This window comes from Falco peregrinus, chromosome 1, assembly GCF_023634155.1.
Source record: "Falco peregrinus isolate bFalPer1 chromosome 1, bFalPer1.pri, whole genome shotgun sequence".
Taxonomy (NCBI): domain Eukaryota; kingdom Metazoa; phylum Chordata; class Aves; order Falconiformes; family Falconidae; genus Falco; species Falco peregrinus.
Genome location: NC_073721.1, coordinates 66,452,790 through 66,472,063, shown reverse-complemented (window position 1 = coordinate 66,472,063; position 19,274 = coordinate 66,452,790). Strand labels below are relative to the sequence as shown.

At 48.6% G+C, this 19,274-nt stretch overlaps 1 protein-coding gene across 5 annotated transcripts in view; it reads left to right on the top strand.

Annotated features, from left to right (window-relative positions):
* FLVCR2 (FLVCR heme transporter 2) overlaps positions 1 to 19,274 on the top strand; it is a 41,503-nt gene that overhangs the window by 15,988 nt on the left and 6,241 nt on the right. For 2 of the 5 annotated variants that reach the window (XM_055799283.1, XM_055799267.1), the window contains exons 4-10: positions 4,397 to 4,464; positions 5,225 to 5,328; positions 12,003 to 12,113; positions 12,746 to 12,851; positions 13,323 to 13,434; positions 13,892 to 13,947; positions 15,704 to 15,801. In XM_055799283.1, coding sequence (XP_055655258.1) covers positions 4,397 to 4,464; positions 5,225 to 5,328; positions 12,003 to 12,113; positions 12,746 to 12,851; positions 13,323 to 13,434; positions 13,892 to 13,947; positions 15,704 to 15,801 — 655 coding nt within the window. The other 3 variants (XM_027795962.2, XM_013304467.3, XM_027795961.2) reach the window with 2 other exon arrangements.

The following is a 19,274-nucleotide window of genomic DNA, read 5'->3' as shown; positions in this document are numbered from 1 at the left end:
CCAAGGATCCCGGTGGAGGTCATGTGGAGCATGCAGATGTGCAGACTGCATCAGCTTCCTTGGAAGTCTCTATGAAGCAAATGGAAGGAAGGATTGGAGGACATCTTCTCTTGCCAGCTGTCCTTGCACACTGGGTTTGTTGCTTACCGCTCTTTGGCAGTCTTGGTCTGTTTCTCTGAGGGCAGTGCAATGTGTTGAATCTGTTCCTGAGGCTGAATTGTCATATGGAAAAGTGTTTTTTCTGTTCAACAGAAAGGCCATCATGATCTATGCTTGGCTGCATAATAGGATATACTGTAGCCAGCTAGCCTGCAGGGACTTCTGTCCTCACTTCCGGCCAGCTTGCTGTGGAAGCTCCTCAGGGGCAAAGTTAAATAGTGCAGGAAGTTCTGCCAGCAGTTGTGCCTAAAGGACCTGGTGGATGAGTAGCCAGGATGGAAAGTGAGATGGTGGCTTTGTACCTGCTGAGTGTGCTAATGGTCTTTGGAGTTGCTGAAATCTCTGCTCCCTTCTCAGTGCAGTAGTCTTCTGGAAATGCCCCTCTCAGATGGCCCTTAAGCTCTTGGTTTGCATTGAGGCTGCTGTTTTTGGTTTTTTTTCTGTTTTTTTCCAGGGGGTTTGATATTAGGTGATCTTTGAAGTCCCTTCCAACCCAAAACATTCTATGATTCTATGATAATACATGATGTCCTCTTAGAAGATGGAGATAGAAAAAACTGTCAGGCAGACTATGGAAGTTGGATTTTGTCATCTACTTTAGTTCACACTTAACCTTCAGGGAAAATAAAGAAGAAAGCATTTGTTCCAATAGATCTGAACAAGTCCTAGAGCAGAGAGGAGGGCTCTGAGTACGAAGAGGATGTTTAGAATCTGACATCTCTGGGATAATCCCTTTCTGATGGTCACAAACAGTGTGGAAAGGCTGTTCAGTGGCTCACAATTCAGTCTGCCTTCCTGCTGGTCTGTGCATTTATTCTGTTCCTCTCTGTGTGAGCTTCAAGTCAATCTCCAGCTTGATTTGCAGTGGTGACTGTTACTCAGAGAGGGAACTATGCTGTGAAACTTTTTTTTTTTTTTTAAAAAAACTAGTCTGGCTTTAAAATGGGGAAAGATTTTCCTACTCAAGTCAAAAGTTATGTTGGCCAAGATGTAAGACATCTGCAGCCACAGGAGTGTAACTGAGTCATCCTCCCTAGCTAACACAGAGATACCTGCAGCATCTCTTAGCTTTTGTATTAGCATATGTGTGTCAGGGGAGAGAGGGGGAAGCCTGCTGCTTGTTCATCTCGCCTGGCTGTAGAAAGAATGGGGGTCCTTACATGATGCCAGAGTCTGCAGACTCTGAGGTCTTGATATTACCAGCAGCTGCCAACTCCTTTCCTGTGGTAAGACTTGCAGTGCTGGAAAAATCGGTGGCGCTGCAGCTATGTTAGTGTTAGTGAACTGTTTGTCAGGAAAACCCTCAGCCAGCCTTTTCCCAAAGGCTGCAGACGCTTCCATAAAGCTGAGGCATAACATGGAATGGGCAATAAGAAATTCTGAGTTTATTGGATTGGGCTCTACACTGGAGAGCATGTTGCTACTGGGAGGCAGTAGCCAGGAAAAGGGTGGGAAAGGCTGCTAAAGTGGGAGTGATGAGACAGCCCCAAAGAATCATCATTTGGAAAGATGATGGTGCAGTGAGGAGGAGGCAGAGCAGTGAGATCTGCATAAGGAACCATTGTGCAGGAGGATGATGAAGGTGAAGAAGAGGAAGACCAATAGTCTGGCATGCAGGCAATGAGCTGTTTAGCTATAGAAGACTTGGGTTCTACTCTGAGGCTTAATAAGGGCTCCTTTTGGAGCTGTAGGCAATAAACTTTCCCTTTCTGGCCTCTGTGAAATAGAGGAGACACTGTGAGGTCTCAAGAATGTTCTTCTACAGCACGTTACAAGCAAACCATGGTAACTAGCTAATGAATCAGGTGGGGCTGGACCTTCGGATGTCCTGCTCCCAGCTAATAGTACTGGTTTTCCTCAGCTGCATGGGCAATGGGCACTGCCCCACTGGAAGCAACTGTTGCCTGTTTCACGGGCATCGAAACAGCTGTAATTCACAGAGAAACTTCACTGCAACTGTGACATGTGAAATGCCTACAGCTTTTGCCAGCCCTCACAAATGCAAATTCGGCACATTGTCTTGATTCTTAGAATATTTTGCCTGACTCTGGTGCCAAGTGTTGCTGCCAACTCTGCATCGCTTTCTGCCCAGCTTGGGAGCAGGGGCCCTTCTCTCTCTTGGAAATCGTGTGCATCAGAGAGCTGCTGTGAAGCTGGCGTACTGACAGTATCAGCTACCAGAGCAGCGTCTGGCTGTCCTCACAAGGCTGCTGTCCTCTTGGCTCGGCAAGAAGTAGAGGTACACAAATGACTGGTCTATGTTTATTCTCAGCTTTGAAGTGAAGCCGTAGTGGGTAGAGGGATGGTGCTGATCTGCCACACTCCCATGTTCCGGCACTGCAGTTTTTGGTGTCTCTAGTGAGCAAGGTGCTCCAGAGGTGGAGATAGGATGAAGCTGAGTTAGGCTCTTGTGGGCTGTTTTGCCATAGCCAAGTGTCGCAAAGAGCCAGCTTTCAAGACTGGAGGGTGCCCTCTTGCTGTGGGCTCTCCAGTTGCTCTCCTCTCTCTCTGGCTGCTGCCCCTGCTGGGTTTCCAGCCTTTTTGAGTAACTTTTGGAAAGTATTAGGTGGATTCCTCCTGCCTAAAGAACGTGTTGCTCTGCTTACTAGCCTCTCCTGTAACCTGACACGTGCTTTTGAAGCAGGGAATGTTGTCACAGGCAATTGTGATCCCCTTGTTTGGGATCGCTTGCATAAGATTCTTCATCTGTTCTCTGTGCCATGAAGCTGTGGAGTGAGCTCTGCTTAATGTTGTCAGAGATGGCATGTGAAGGAAGTGTGATACCCCCTTCAGCTGCCAATCTTGAGGCTCCTCAGAGTGCTTCGTGAGCTATGTAGGGCAATGCGTATCCAGTGTCGCATTGGAGGAGTGGGCTAGGTGCAGGATCGCCGAGTACTTCAGGGTCAGGGGAGCTGGAGGACTTCAGAGTTAGGGGAGCTCCGGGTTTTGTTCTTTTGTCAAAGCTGTGCCTGCTACACTGCACTTCTGTATCCTGTATTGTGATGTTTCTGCTTTTAGCTGAGGCTGAAAGAAGAAAAGTAGGAACTGGGAACCTGACGTGTATCGTTCTGTCAGGATTACAGGCATCTGTGCCAGAGTTTTTCAAACCCATGCCTCCTTATGGAGCCTGTAGATGTATGAACTGCAGTGGTGAAATCTGTGTCCCCATCCCTCCCCCCATCAGGATCACCGAAGCCTTGAAGAGAAACTAACTGCAAATGTAAATGACTTTCTGAGAAGAAAGTTGCTTTGACTGTTACAGACCTCATCCACCTGGGGAAGGTTTCTCAGTATCGCCCAAGGTGAGAGTGTAGCCGTTGCAGTACTGCTGGTCCAGTGCCCATGTGGATGTTCTTGTTGACTATAAGCAAAGCTCTTGGGTTTTGTGCGCTTTGGGAAGGCGTTTAACTCAGCCAGAGTTGCACGTAAGCTGGAGCAGAGTGTCTGAATGGGACTTGACCAGTATCACCCCAACGGTTTCCATTCTCACCTTGGGTGATACTGAGAAACCTTCACCAGGTGGCTGATGCCTCTAACAGTTAATCTAACTTCCCTTTCAGAAAGACAATTACTTTCACAGTTGGGTTTGTTTCTTTTTTTTCAGGCTTCAGTGATATCTTTTAAAATGCAAGACTTTTCCCATGCAGACACACACACCAGGTGCCTTGGGGAAGTGCTGTCTGTGCTTCATCATCAGCCCTGCTCCTGCTTGCCTTCTGGTGTTTCTTGGCTTGGAGAGGATGTTTTTTACTGGCTCTCAGCAGGGAGAGCGCTATCGGGCTCTCCTCTGGGGAAGAAACCACACAGGTCAATGGCACTGATGTTAATTGAATCCCAGGTCCTTATTAATGTGTGATGCTGAGGCAGGTGCTTTTCTAGTATTTTACCTTGGCTGGGGTGGTAAGAGGTGGATTTGGCTGTGAGGGAGGGTTGAGACCCTATGAAGGACTTGTGAGACCTTTCAGTACCAGAAATGCGCACAGCCCTTTCGCTGCTAAGGTAAGAACCATCTTGAAATGGCAGGGTGCTTCCTCCTGCATGCGGAGATCTGGCTGACCTTGATCTGCATTTCTTTCAGTAACCTGTGTCTAGCCAGTCTGGCTGGCTCTCCTGAGACTTGGCAGCCTTGTTACAGATCGCTGCTCCCAAATCTATCTCTCTCTGCATTTCTAGCCTTTCACTATCCAGCAGGAGAGTAGCAGGCTCTGAATGTACTGCATTTTTATCCCCCTCTCAGGTCTGAATACAGGTTGCTTCTACGCCTTGTCCACTCTGCTGAACAGCATGGTGATCTATCACTACCCAGTAAGTGTATCCAACCCTCACGGCTCTCTGATACTTGCTGTTGTCCAGCACTGGTTGCCAAAGGGAAGTCTGTGAGAAATGCAATGTCATAGCACTTCTGGCTGGTGCTGGCACAAGTTGGCTGGCTGGCAGAAGAGTGTTGGTTTCTTTTAGTTCTTTACACCACCCCATGCAAAAGCTGGTAAGCTCTAGCAGACACAGCTCCTTTACACCCTAAATGACAGCATTTTCTTCCTTCACCCTGTTCCTGATAGTGATTTCTGCTGGGACATCTGTACCAGGAGGCTGCCCACACTTGTGCTCTGGTGGCAGAAGGATCGGGTGCCTCGGAAACTGAGCTACTGTAGCTGGGGCTGTGTGCCAGAGAGCTCCTTTCCGTGCTGCCTTATTGTGGATCCTAATATTTCTGGGTTGAACTGGCTCAAATCCTAACACCAGACAGCAAGCTTCATAGACACTCTCAGAGGAGTCAGCACAAACCCTGTCTGTGCTGGCCAGTGCTCTCCTTTTTTTCTGGGTTGACTCAGAGAGAAGTGTCAAACCACTTTTCTTCATGGGCCAGAATAGGATGCTGCACTGGCTCATAGTGGGCCCAAAAGTGTTCTTGCAAAGGCTAGTTCTGGTTAGTGTGTTACCAGCAGAAGAGGCATATGGACACTAACCTTGGTGTCTTTTCCTCTCTGGGTTCTCTGCACTTTGCTTCTTGTTGGTTGTGACTTGGCTCCTGCATTTGTGTGAGTGTGTGTGTGTCTCGCCACAGGGGGAGGAGGTGAATGCTGGCAGGATTGGACTCACCATTGTACTGTCGGGGATGGTTGGGGCTCTGATCTCCGGCATCTGGTTGGACAGAACCAAAACCTACAAGTAAGTCCCTTGTTTGCCTCTGTGTCCCTAGTGACTGTGCTCTTCCCCCATACTGTGCAGGGAGTAACCCTGTGCAGTTGCAAGTCGGCAGTCCAGGGACTGAATCGTTGGGAGGGTTTGCGGGGGGAAAAATATTGTTTTTCAAAATCCATTTAGTCTAAAGTGAAATTTGGAAGTGTGTGTTAGTCTGCACTGGGCCCATAGAAGATCTGGTTCTAGAGGCCCCTAGGGAGGCACAGGGGGAGGATGAGATGGCCCAGCAGCTGCTTAATCAGGGATGAGAGAGTTCTTGGCACAAGCAGAATCAAGACTGTACCAGACCATTTCTCAGCCCTTACAAATCAGCTTCTGTGAATCTTTGTCCAGCTTAATGAAAGGCACATTGAATCCAGTGCCCAGAGGCATTGTGTGAGGGCGCGTTGCTGTATTTAGGGCAGGCATAAGGAGTATTGGGGTTGTAAGTGGATGATTCAGAGTTTACTGCCTGATGGGTTGGGGAGACCGATCTGGCCAGCATGTTCTGCCACCTGCAAAGGGACAGCTAAGAGTCTTTGGGTGCCCTGCAACTCCCAGTCCTCAGGAACTCAAATCTCACTGTCACACCTCTGCAGGGTGTCCCAGGGGATGAGGGGATGGAGAATGCCTCTTCTGTCTTTTGTTGGGGTCCATGTAATCAGCTTTTCAGTTGCCCTGCTGGCTTTGGGAACTGTGTTATAACCTGTTGTCTGATCAGGTTGGGTGAGAGGGAGCTTTACTGGTGGTGAGCTGAGGCAATTTGGAGTTCTTTTCTTTGCGACAGCTTTTCACCTTGGGGAGTCCCACTGCCATTATTCTACCTGGTATCTTGGGCCAGAAAAGCATGTTCTCGTTGCGGGCAGCTTGGATGAATCTGGCTAGCTGTGGACTTCCAGCTTCTGAAGCGTCCCTAGCTGTCAAGTACAGGGATCAAAAATGGAGAGGAAATGGGCTTCTCTAACACGAAAGAATGGCAGCTGGGGACTCCTGGGGGCGCTGGAAAGAAGAGCAGATGACTAATACAGAGACTGGCAGGTCGCATGTTGCTGTTTCTAGATTGTTGTGTACCACTGAGCAGTTCTCATTTGGCAGTCCTGGGAGATGGAAACACAGCTGTTATGAACTGCACTAGCTAACTGTGCAATCTAATTGGTGTCTCTTTCCAGCCTGGGGGCTAGTGGTAAGGTAGCCTCAACTGGCCCTGCTAGGGCAAGGGCAGATGGTCTTCCTGATTCTCCCTGAGTGGATCTAGGTTGCAGCACGATGGCTGAATAGCTTTCTGTGGCTCACCAGGCAGAACTGGGACTTAAAATTTAGCATAATGGGAGAGGGGAAAAGTATAAATCCTGGATTTGTTCCCCAGGCTGAGTGCAGAAAAATAGGATTATGCCAGCCATGGAATTTATCCTACAGACCCCAGGGGCTATCTGGGGATAGATTTAGCCCTAGCTGAGGAAAACACTGCTAAGAATTTGTTCTCTGTTGCAGCCCACAAAGTGGATTTCTGTGGAACTAGCAAAATTTTTCCGAGTGCCACAGAGTCTTTATTTAGCTCCATTTAAAAGTCTATTTTAAAAAAACTGTCAAGATGCCAGATGTTCTAGGTAGGTACCCTCCCCCTTCCCTCCGCTGCTCAGATAGTGTCAAGAACGAAATCATAAGCACATGAAAATCAGGAAGGAAAGATGTCAAGTCCTTTTTTTAGTCAGCTTGGAGAGAGAGAGGGAAGCAAATGAATGGGATCCAGCTGTGACTGAGGGAAGCAGGGGGAGGTTAATAACAGAAGGAATTGCAGAGTTCTGTATGTGTGTTTGATCTTTACTGTCCCATCAGCAGTTCCTTGAAAGGGTGAGGCTGTGCTAAGTCAGGCTTTCCCCATCTGTCATGCTCAGGCACCAAGTGGCCTTGCATTCTTGCTTTTATTTGGCAGGCAAGTCCCTGCAGCAGCCCCTGTGCTGTTTTTATTTTTGGAATTATCAGGCACAGATTTGGCCTGTACAAATATGCGATATATGTTGTGATGAGCGAGCGGTCCCTGAACTGGAGCTGCCTCTGGTGGGACGGTTTGTTGAGAACAGCCCACCTCTTTGAGAGAACATGTTTTGACATCAAGTTAAACGGGGCTTCACGTACATCCTTCGAGTTCCTGGCTCATAGGAGAGATGTGACAGCTGTAGACGGCTGACTGTTTTGGTATTTGTAGGGGAGTCTGGCTCAGAATCAGGGGTTTGGGGGCTGGATTAATCAGCACTTCACTTTGGTCACATTTTGCTTTTAAGGGCGGTGTTTACATGGCCTCGAGTCCAGCTGGTTCCAGGCAGCACTTCTACTGTCATTGCTGTATCTGTAAGGCAAGATGTCAGAAATAACCGTCCCTCTCCATTGATTCAGCAGAGAACCACCAGTGGTGTTTTAGACTTAGGTCTGTACAGGCCCAAAGCACATTAAAATTTGGGCGAGGGAGGAAAGACTTGGATGTTGGAGAATGGGGCACTTGTGTCTCTTCCGCTGGAAGGCGAATGCTCTATCAGCCTACCTGGCCTGCTGTTCGGGTCATCTTGTAGCCCTTTTCCAGGTTAGTACTTGTGTGGTGGATATGCCTTCACCCTGCCCTGCTGTATGTTTTGTGTAAATAACTTATCAAGGCTGTCCTTTTTTGTGACCTTCATGCAGGAAGAGAGTGGCGTAACACTGAGTGCCAAGGGACAATGGGGTGGTGAAAACCAAACCAGCTCCCTTCAGTTCTTCCCTTCTCCAGCATCTGACACCTCAATGTCTTCAGCAGTGAGATCCTTCTGGGAGTATAGGGACAAGGTTCAGGGTCTTGCTCAGTCTGGTATGTGCCGTCCTCATGGCAAAGCCTGTGGAGGCCATCTGTCATCCCAGTCCATGCAGCAGAGCGCTCTGGAGCTGCACACAACATCCCCGTGAGCAGCTAAAGCCGTGGCACTTGGCTGTGGCCTACCCCCTACCCCTTGTTCATTTGTTGCTTGACTAGTGTTTTTGCAGTGCCAGTCCCCTGTGAGTCTGGTCCTGTGCCTTTGGCTTTCCTTGTCCAAGTGACCTTGTGAGACACTCCTGGGCTGGGCCATGCCCGTTCCTCACCCTAGGGCTTCCTCTGGAGTTGGCTGAACAGCAGTTGTACTCTCCATTTCAGTCCTGTTCCCTGCTGGTGCTGACCCTGGCTGGTTTTTTTCCCTAAGGTCTCTCTTTTCTCACAGCCCTTTGTGTGAACTATTTAATCCACCCCTTCAGGAGCGTAGGGAATGTGGCTGGGAGGGCAGATGAGTGTCGGGGCAGCTTAGGTTCACCTAAGTGACAAGCGTGTCGGCTCCTTCACCAATCTGCCTCTGGCTCTGCTGCAGAGACTTACTTGGCAGCTGGTGCCTTCTTACCACTGCTTCTGCACTGATGCTCTGGGCTTCCTTCCCACACCCCAGCGCACAGGGGTGGGTTGACCCTCGTTGTCCTAAGGTGATGTAGCTTCAGCCTGCAGTCACTGCACTAATGAGCCTACGAAGGAGGCTGGCGGTACCTGTTCCAGGCGAGGATAATTATCAGTCCCTGGAGGGCCGTCATGGGAACAGGTTGCTAAAAACACTAGAACGCTGTGCACATGTCCTCTGTGAATCTGCTTCTCCTCTTTTGTGTTTATATGTCTCCTGTAAGATTTATGGCTATGATAAGAGGCTTATCAAGCAGAACTGTACATTCTTCCACGTCCATTTGCCCCGAGGGCCATGGAGCATTCTTCTTGTCCTCTAGTGAGCATGGTGACAAAAGCCACTTCCTGAAAAACTGGTGGTTTTCTGAGAAACTGGTGACACTGCCTCAATGTCTTTCCCCAGGGATTTCCTTGTTTCCCTGTGCACCAGTGCCTACCTGTGTCCCAGTTAAACCCTTTTCAAAATTTTGGGTCTTGCTTGGACTGCTGGACACTAAATTTCTATTTTTCTGTTGTCAGCTTGGCAGAGCAGGGTTTTGCTAAGGTCTGGTTTAGCAGAAGTCTCCTTGTGTGCTTGAGGCTGTTTCCTGCAGAAGGAGTTGCGTTCAGGGCTGTCTGTCAAGTCCAAGTGGAGTCTGTTCAGTCCCGTGGAGAGCAGGTAGCTGCTCAGCCTGTGGCTTCAGGGTGCTTCCTGATGTGTGAGTTCCACAGCACACAAGTCTGCTGTCTTGTTCTTTCGCAAGGCTCTGTTGATTTGTTTTGTCCTGCTGGATCCTAATGATTTGGGGAGGTCAGTGAGGAAAGCTTGTAGCCTCCTAGAGCCAGCTAATGTGCAGTAGATGAGGTGCCCACGGCAAGACCAAATGTTTTTCTCCATTTTGTCTCCCACTTAGTTCTGCGGTTCCAATAACACTTTCAAGAGCTGCCTGCTTCTATGAGCCTGCTTGCTCTAGTTCTCAGTGGGGGACTGCATGTTCTGGGAACTCCTTTCTTGCAGCTTGACTAATGACATGGCATCAATGTGAAGCAAATTCCTGACCGCATCTGGCCATGAGCAGCTGCTGGCAATGATAGAGTGAATCGGATATCAACTACTTGGAATACTTGAACCATAAGCCTAGGAAGCAGGGTGAGATTTTGTGGGACTATCCTTAGAGCTCTGTGCTGAGATCAAAATTGGCAATGGGGAGAAAAAATAATAAGCCCCTTCCATGTGCCAGGTGTCCCTGCTGACAGGGACTAAGCTTTTTAGGGCCACAGCCCCCTCCTGGAGGCCTGCACTATTGTAGCACTGACTGCCGTGTAGTTTGGAGACTCCTGTTTATGGATGGAGCACTCAGTTTAAACTTGGTCTGTGCAGCCCACAGGGAGCTGTAATTCTGGCCTTGAGCCCCTTACCTAGTCAGCAGTTTTCCTCCACAGCTACTTGTTAAGAGATGGGAGACATAAGAACCCATCAGAGATATCTGAGGAACCTGTATTGAGCAGAAAAAGGCTTTTACCTGCTTCTCTTTCTGGGGCTGCTCCTTAACTCCTCTGTCAGTCTTTCATCTCTTCTTCTGCAGCCTCCAGGCTGCGTGTTGGCCACGTAGCAGCTCTAGAATGGGTTATAGCAGAAATAAAAGCCTCTCTATGCTGCCTTCACAGATGACTTTTTTCCTCCATGAAAGCATTGGAAAGAACACATTCTAGAAGTAACAGTATTGGAGGTTAAGGAATTTGCCTACCACTTTATTACAAAATAAAATTAGTTGTTACAGCAAAATGTTGTTTAGCCTTTCAATACCTTAAATGTGTCTGGTGAACCTTTGCAAGCATGGATCGATAGTTGAAGTCTGAAATTAGCTGCTAAGCCTGTATTTGGGTAAGACTTGACATATGAGCATGAGCCTTGCTGACTTCATTGCAGCAGTGAGGGAGGACACAACCTTAGCTGGAACATTCTGGTTTTATCTGTAGTATTTCAGTGTACTGGAAACATTTTATTACACAATATAAAACTAGCTGCTTGTTTGGGGTTGGATTTTTGACAGTGGCCACTTGCATTAAAAAGGAGGAAACAAAGTTAAAAGTTTGAGGTCTAGCTGCTTTAGTAGCATTCTAGGAACTGATACGAAACACATTCTTTAATGGATTAAGATTAAATACGGTAGAAAGTACACAAATAGCTTGTGGTTATACATTTAACTTCTTCCTAAAAGATGATGGCCAAAAAGTTTTGTCAGCTCTGGTAACTGTTCTGCTTTTTAGATCCTGGTGGAATTTCAGTCAGGTAAAGTGTTTACCTTTTCCTTCCTTCCTATGTGGCAAGAGTTCTCTTGGCATCTACTCAGGGATGACAACTGCTAACTTTTCAGTTCTGGTAATGTTGGCCTGGGCTGCTGCATGTGTTGCACAGTACTGAGCTGACTGACGTTCCTCACTGTGGCCAGACTGCAGGTCTGTCAGTTCCCAGGATTTGCCTGGCATGATTTCTGGGCATGGGATTTCTTTGTCCCCTCTGCCCAGAGACAAGAGCTCGTGGCTCAGCTCCTGTTGGCCATGGAACTGGCACTAGCCCTGCTCAACGCTCCTGTGGCTTGGGTGTGAGGCTGCGAGAGCAACATGGCTTGCAAATCACCTCTCTAAGTACAGTAGGCAGTTTAAACACAGAAAGGAGCAGCAATGAAAGGTGTTTTGGATAGCACTGAAACATTGGCACTTCTTCCCTTTGCTTTCCTGCTTGGAAGTGCTCAATCCCCTTGGCTCCTGCTTATAAGTAAGTGTGTTCAACTGGTTATAGTACAGAGAGTGCCCAAGAAAGATTAGTGATCTCTTTATTTGGCTCTTGTTCTCCCCCTCAAGAGGTATGTACAGTATGTGACCAGGGACATGCAGCCCATGGTAGGATCTCAGCTTCTTGGCTGCCTCATAGGTGCCTCCTTATAGATGTGATGCCCTGACCCCACAGGGAGCAAAGGCCCCGGTCATGAGGTAGGGATGTTAAAACTCCTAGGTCCTGTTCCTGCTTCTCCTGTTGCCCTGCTGTGTGTGCAGGCCTTTCTGTGCTCTCTGTCAGTCCAGTTCCTCTGTCTGGGGTAAGGGTGTCAGAGCACTGTGCCGCTTTTTTTAATTTTTATTTTTCTTTAAACCATGTGCTGCAAACTATACCAAGATTTGTGGGCAAAAAGGAGGACTGGATTAAATAAAACCCTGACTCTGCTTTTCCTTGCAGACAGACAACGCTAGTTGTCTATATCATGTCTTTCATGGGAATGATAGTCTACACCTTCACTCTGAGCTTAGGACACCTCTGGGTGGTCTTTGTGACTGCAGGCATACTGGGGTAAGTTCACATGCAGGCTGCTTTCCTCTACATGCGAGCTGCTAGGGGGTGAGCAGGGAGGTAGAGGTCATGGTGCAGGAAGGATTGGGGAGAGCTGTAACCTGTGTGTGGCTCCTGCATGGTTTAAGGACAAAATGACCTGCTCTTCCCATCTCCCTCTTGTGTTTCATTAGTCAGGGACATTAGTATGGCCCTGCTCAGCTGCGGCTGCCCTAAATGTTCCAGGTAATCAAGTGAAAGCATTTGGGAAGGCAAGTGGTACCAAAGCCCCAGAGATGACCAATGGGCAGGACTAAAAAGCATGTGGGCCTGGGTGGCTGTTTGACCATGCTGGGGCTGATGCCCCTTAGAGTTACTTGTGGAAGATGCTGCTTTTAATGCCTTGTTCTTGCAGCAATCAGCAGCTCCCTGCTGGCCTGGCTCTGTGCCTTGAGGCTGTGGGCAAAAGTATTTCTGGGTAGGAGAGGGTGCCATGGTGAGGGAGTCAGACCACTGCCCAGATTATGACAATGCTAGGGGACACATCCTGTGCAGTCAGAGAAGCATCCCAAAAAGGATATGGGCTATACTGTGCCTCTTCAGTCTTCCTTCAGACAGTTGCTGAGTCTTCCTTTCTCCGTGTTTCTTTACAGGTTTTTCATGACAGGATACCTTCCCCTGGGCTTTGAGTTTGCTGCAGAGTTGACATACCCAGAATCGGAAGGAACATCATCAGGGCTCCTTAATGTCTCAGCACAGGTAGGTGTTTTCCCTTTGCTTGCCTCTTTATGATTTAATCTCTCTGCCTATAGTTCCCAGGCTTGAACTCCTATGTCTTGTGCATGACTATTGTAATGTACTGCAGGTCTATGCACCCCGGGACCTGGCTTTTTGAATGATGTTCCTCATGGCATTTCTCTACTGGCACCCATTCAGTTTCTGCTTAGGAAAATCTATCGGGATGCTAGTCATCCTTGCCTTTTCCAACGTTGCTCCTAACACTCTGGGACCTGGCTTTTCTCCACTGAGAGATGGGATTCCAGCCTTAAGGGTCACATGTCTTCCTATCAGCTGCAAGGAGGTGCCTCTGGATGTGGTTATAACCACCCTTTAGCCTCGCTAGGCCAACTGCTTGGCCTGCCTGAATGGCTCTGATACTTTGGTAAAGCTGGGAAGTTGTTCAGGCTGCTTTATAATAACAGTACAGCTTGACATTGCCTTTGTTTGTAGATTTTTGGTATTGCCTTCACCATTGGCCAAGGGCAAATCATGGATCACTTTGGGCCGAGTGAAGGAAACCTCCTTCTTTGTTCCTTCCTGTTCCTGGGGACCATTATGACAGGTAATTAAAATTTTCAATTTATTCAAAAATCAACAAATTAAATTGTTCCTCTGCTGTGACTCTTCCCTTTGGGTTTGGCATATGAATTGGCGGTCTTTTGTGCATAGTGGTACCTGCAGGAGAGGGCAGGACCCACACAGTAGTCCCATAGCAATGCTGCTGTGCTTCTTCAAGCATCTAGTCTGTGTTACAAAGAACATCTAACACTTCTTGCTCTGGCTGCTGGCCGAGGTCTCAAAGACACACCTTCTACATGCTGGAGGTATATAAGGAGTCTGTCCTGCCTGTTTCAGAAGTGCTGTCTGCCTCATCCAGGAGAGTGGTTTCCCTTGCTCACCACAATGTGTTCCTACCTCCTCTGGGGCTTCTGCTGCCCCTTTGAGTCCTGGTGAAATTGATTTGGGCTCTGCACTGTGACTTAACTGACTTCACATATCTGTTCCTCCCTCTGTCCCAGCATTCATTAAGGCTGATCTCCGAAGACAGCAGGCCAATTTGGATAATGAACAGACGGTGAGTAAACCCTGCCTTGAATCCCTGCCGTGCCCCTGATATTAGCTCAGGACAACACCCAGCCTCTCTCCTTTCTAGGAACAGGGCTGGCCCTTTCCGTTATGATTGCAGCTGTGGCCCTCTTATCCCACTACTTCTTGCCCAGCCTGTGGGGAAGCTCCTTGTTGGCATTTCAGACAGGTGGCTGTAGTCCCAGCTCTGCCAGCCACCAGGGCCTTTGTTTGCTTTCTGTTAACGTCATGCAGAATCTGTAAGCTCTGGTCCTTTGGGAGTCCGCAGGGCTTCACACATCTTTGTCTTGACTAGGGACAGACGTACGGCAGTGCTGTGCTTGCTTCTCTCCCCTGATAATGCACTGAGCCCTCCAGTGCTTTGCCCTTGTTTAGAGCTGGGTAACTATTCTTCCAGGCCCCTAGGGAGGCGGGTTGTTCCTCTTATTCTCTGTCCTCAGCCGCCAAGTGGGGTTCAGTGTATGGACCTGGAGGAAGCTAGGTGGCAAAGCCCAAATGAGGGCTTGAGCAGCCTGGCTCCCCACACTGTGCAGTGCTGCCGACAAGGCTGCTAGTGCATATGTGCACACCAGAGCTTGGGGTGTGATGTCCCTGTGGCACGCTGTGCGATAAATGCAGCTGTTTGCATGTGGGAGAGGGCCTCTGGTAAACTAGTTGCAGTGGATACTCTTAGAACCTCTCCCTGCAGGGAAAGGGCATGGTTGTTGAGGCTCTCTTCCTTATTGCTCTGGGCTCCTCTTCTAGGATGTTAGCAGAGACATCCACTCAAGGTTCATGAAGCCATCAGTGACCATGACTAGCAAAGTGCATAAGCTCGGTTCTCTGCTGGCTCGAGTCAGTTCTTTTCAGAAGACAGTGCTGCCTTCCTCCAGATAATCTAACCAGTCCAATCTGGAGAGAGACCAGAAGGTCCAAGAAGCAGCTCTGCTCCAACAGCTGCCCAGGAAGGTGGATTTTCAATTACAAAATATATGGGGGTTTTTATTTTTATTTTGCTTTTATTTTTTATTTATTTTTACTGAACTGTCTGAGCACAGATGCAGAGGGTAGGAGAAGTAAAGGGAATTGATGCTGCCTTGAGTAGTTCTTGCATATATAATTCCAGACTAGATGGGGGAAGGGGAGGGGGTGGGTGGGGAAAGGCTGTACAATGTATTCAGTTTGGGTAAAGGAGGCTCCCCTCATTGTCATAACTTAAAAAGAACTCCTGCTTTTTTTTCTGCTCTGAGGCTTACAGCTTTGGCTGATTTTAGCAGTGGTGAGCATCATGTTCTACAGGACCAAGTTAAAGACAGCTGCTCTCCCAGAATCCTGGTGTCAATGGGGGTAACTGGAACACACTTAGCTAAGCTGAGCAGGGGTAAAGACTAGTCCGTTTTGATACATTCTCTGAGGAGGGCATAAGGGACACCCCATCGCTCCCCCAAACATGGCCTCCATGTGGCTGAACTCACCTGGGTACTTCTCAAGCTCAACAAACAACCCCGGGTGCTCAGCCAGCTGAAGGTGGGCTGAACCTGATGTCCTGTGCTAATGCAATCAGGGGAGCAGCCAGCTGGGCTTGGGCATTATGTGCTGCCTTCGTGAAGAGCTCTGATAGAGTCAGGTACTGGAGCTTTTCTGCATGGCACAGCTGCCTCACATGCTTGGGTGACTACTGGTTTCTTCCTTTGCCTGTTCCTCTTATTTCCCTCCCTACTTGCCTCCATCTTTTCTGGGATGGTGACTTCTGGCTGTTGTTACAGAGACTCCAAGGCAGCAATCAGCTCACGGATTACGGGACTGTAGCTTGTAACCCTAACCCCATCAATTCCCATTCCTGCTCACTAGCTCATACACAAAGGTAGGAAAATCGCACTAATCTGCTTCTCTGAACACTCACAGGTGGCGCAGGCACCAAGCCAATGGCACTTCTGGGGTGACAGCAATGGCTGTAGAGTACTGAGAATCTTTCTGACCTTCTCAGATGCCCATCTGAGAGGAAAGACAAGACAGCTTTCAAGAACAGAGTGGAGATCCCACCAGACTTATGTCAGACAGGGCCATAGGGATTCAATTAGGTGCAGCAAGGCAAAGCCAAAGCCTGGCGCTGGAGCAGATGGAGAACGGAATTGTCAGGGAGTTACTGAGGAGAGGAGTTACAGGTGTTTGGAGACTCTTCTCTGACATTACTTTTACAGTCCAGATTCATAGCTGGAGTGATACCAGGAGCCCTATAGAAGAGTCTGGCTTTGATTACAGCCAGGGCGCATGGCCAGCTTCAAGAAGGAAGTTTAAAAACATCTAGTAATAACAGAGTCATTGGGTTGGTGCCTTTTGGTATAAGAATACCTGAAAATCGTAAAGCTCTGTGCTTGCTGATCTGTGAATCTCAATGGCACTTGACATTTTCTCAGCTGTTGCTCAGGGTGTAACGCTTTATTACTCACTGCCTTCTGCTTTGCACTCACTGGCTAATCTGCCAAGTTAACTACATTACCCTTTGCTTGTCAAGGTGTTCATTGAGTGTGTGTATCACTTAGGGCCACAGCCAACAGGACTAACAGGAAAAAGCAGAGTGAGTCTGTTGGCAAAAACAGCGTTAACACTGCTAAGACTAGAGCGTGTGTTACAGGGAGCGTGAAGCTGCGGCCCTTTTGTGCAAATGTGAGGAAAAGTCCCATGGGCAGGGAAAGATCCGACTCCAGGCTGAATGCTTCTGAAGCTGTCTCCGTGCTGCAGTCTGTGGCAATTTTAGCAGGGTACACGTGTGGTTTTGATTTGGGAGTTAGTAGTTGAGAAGATGTAGCTGCATGAGCTGGGCGAGCCTGCTTGGGGTATGCTGGAATTTTTTTGATGGCTGAAGTTTATGTCATCACGTTTGTTAGCAGACCTAGTTTGGTACAGTTGCCAGTGTTACCACTGACATCCCAGTTGCAAAATAGACACTGCGAGGCTCAGGCATATTGCTGCGTATGCTCTGTGTCAAAACTGCTTCCATAAAGAAAAAAAGGTCGTTGTAACAGGAGAGTCCCTTCTGAAGGGAACAGAAAGCCCATTCTTGGGGAAATCTGCTGCCTCCCTGAGGCCTAGGTTAAAGATGTGAAAAAAAACCTTCCTGCCCTTGTATGGCCCTCAGATTATTACCCATTACTGATTTTTCAGGTAGGCAGTGACGAAGTTGCAACAAGAAGTCTGAGGGCAATCAAGAGACTTGAGGGCCTTGGGATGGCTGGTTAAGGGATCAGGAGCACAAGCAGTGTTCTCCTCTGTCCTTCCAGTTGCAGGGAATGATGGGTGAAGAAACAGAAAGAGCCAGCGGATCAATACCTGGCTCCGAGCCTGGTGTCACGGGTAGAATTTTGGTTCTTTTGGTCATGGATTGGTTTCCATGACACCAGGCCTGCTGGCAACAGGTGGGGTGTACCTGTCTCAAAGTAGGAAAGCTATCTTTGCACAGGCATTAGCAGGGTTCACTGAAAGAGCTTTAAACTAGATTTGAAGGGGGAAAGGGATGAAACCAGGCTTGCTAGAGGTAAACCTTGGTGTGCGGCCCCCATGTTTGAGGGACAGTGTGGTAGCAAGGTCCTTTGGTCTGCCATTTCAGTGGGGGTAGAGGATGGAGATCCGCACAGCAGCAGAGACACAAAGGGTTATTGATGTGTTAGAAACAGTGGAAACACCTGAGAATGGTTGTGTAGGAGTTAGGGCTTCTCCCCCCATGAAGGTGGTGGGATAGATAGCCCAAGTGAATGTCTACACCAGTGCATGTGGCACGAGCAACAAACAGGAGGAGCTGGAAACCCTTGTGCAGCAGGAAAACTATGGTATAGTTGCCATCAAAGAAACGTGGTGGGATGACTTGTACAACTGGAATGTTGCAGTGGATGGCTATAAACTCTTCAGAAGGGATAGGTGAGGAAGGAGAGATGGTGGCGTAGCCCTGTATGTCAGGAAGTGTTTTTATTGTCGAGAGCTCAATGATGGTGACATTAGGGTTGAATGTTTATGGGTGAGAATCAGGAGGAAGGCCAACCAGGCAGATATCATGGTGGCAGTCTGCTGTAGACTACCCAACTGGGAAGAAGAGACAGATGAAATACTCAATAAGCAGCTGGGAGAAGTCTCACAGTCACCAGCCCTTGTTCTCACGGGGGACTTCAACTTAACAGATGTCTGCTGGAAATACCGTACAGAGAGAAGAAACAGTCTAGGAGGTTCCTGGAGTGTGTGGAAGATAAATTCTTGGCACAGCTGGTGAGGGACCGACTAGGGAAGGTGCCCGGCTGGACCTGCTTTTTGTGAACAGAGGAGGACCTGTGGGTGATTTGGTGGTTGGAGGCTGTCTTGGGCCCGGCGATCACAAAATGATAAGAGTTTTTGATTCCTGGAGGAGGGGGTCAGCAGAAATGTCGCCTTGGACTTCCAGAGGGCAGGCTTTGGCCTGTTTAGGAGATTGGCTGACAGAGTCCCTGGGGAGGCAGTCCTGAAGGGCCAAGGGGTCCAGGAAGGCTTCAAGAAGGAAATCTGAAAGGCGCAGGAGCAGGACATCCTCACGTGCTGAAAGAGGAGCTGGTGGGGAAGAAAGCCAGCCTGGCTGAACAGAGAGCATTGGCTGGAACTCAAGGTAAAAAGGTGAATTTATGACCTTTGGAAGAAGGGGCAGGCAACTCAGGAGGACTACAACAATGTCGTGAAATTTGAAGGGCCAAAGCCCAACTAGAACTTAATCTGGCTACTGCTGTAAAAGCAATAAAAAAATGTTTCTATAAATTCATTGATACAAAAGGAGGGGCTAGGGAGGATCTCCATCCTTTATCAGACATGGGGGGGGGGGGTGGGGGGTGGAAATCTAGTGGCAAAGGATGAGGACAAAGGATAAAGACTCAGGCAAAGAAGGCATTAACAGTAAGACCAGTTGTTTGCTGGATACCCAGCCCCCTGAGCTGGAAGACAGGGACAGGGAGCAGAATGAAGCTCCCATAATCCAAGGGGAAACTGTTAGCAACCTGCTGCACCACTTAGACACACACAAGGCCAAGGGGCTGGATGGGATCCACCCAAGGGCACTGAGGGAGCTGGCAGAAGAGCTCACCAAGCCACTTGCAATCAAATTTATTACCAGTCCTGGCTAACTGGGGAGGCCCCAGTTGACTGGAAGTCAGCAAACGTGCAAGAAGGGCTGGAAGGAGGATCCAGGGAGCTACAGGCCTGTCAGCCTGACTTTGGTGCTGGGAAGGTTATGGAGCAGATCATCTTGAATGCCATCACACAGCTTGTCCAGGACAACCAGCCAGGGTTTATGAAAGGCAGGTCCTGCTTGGCAAACCCAATCTC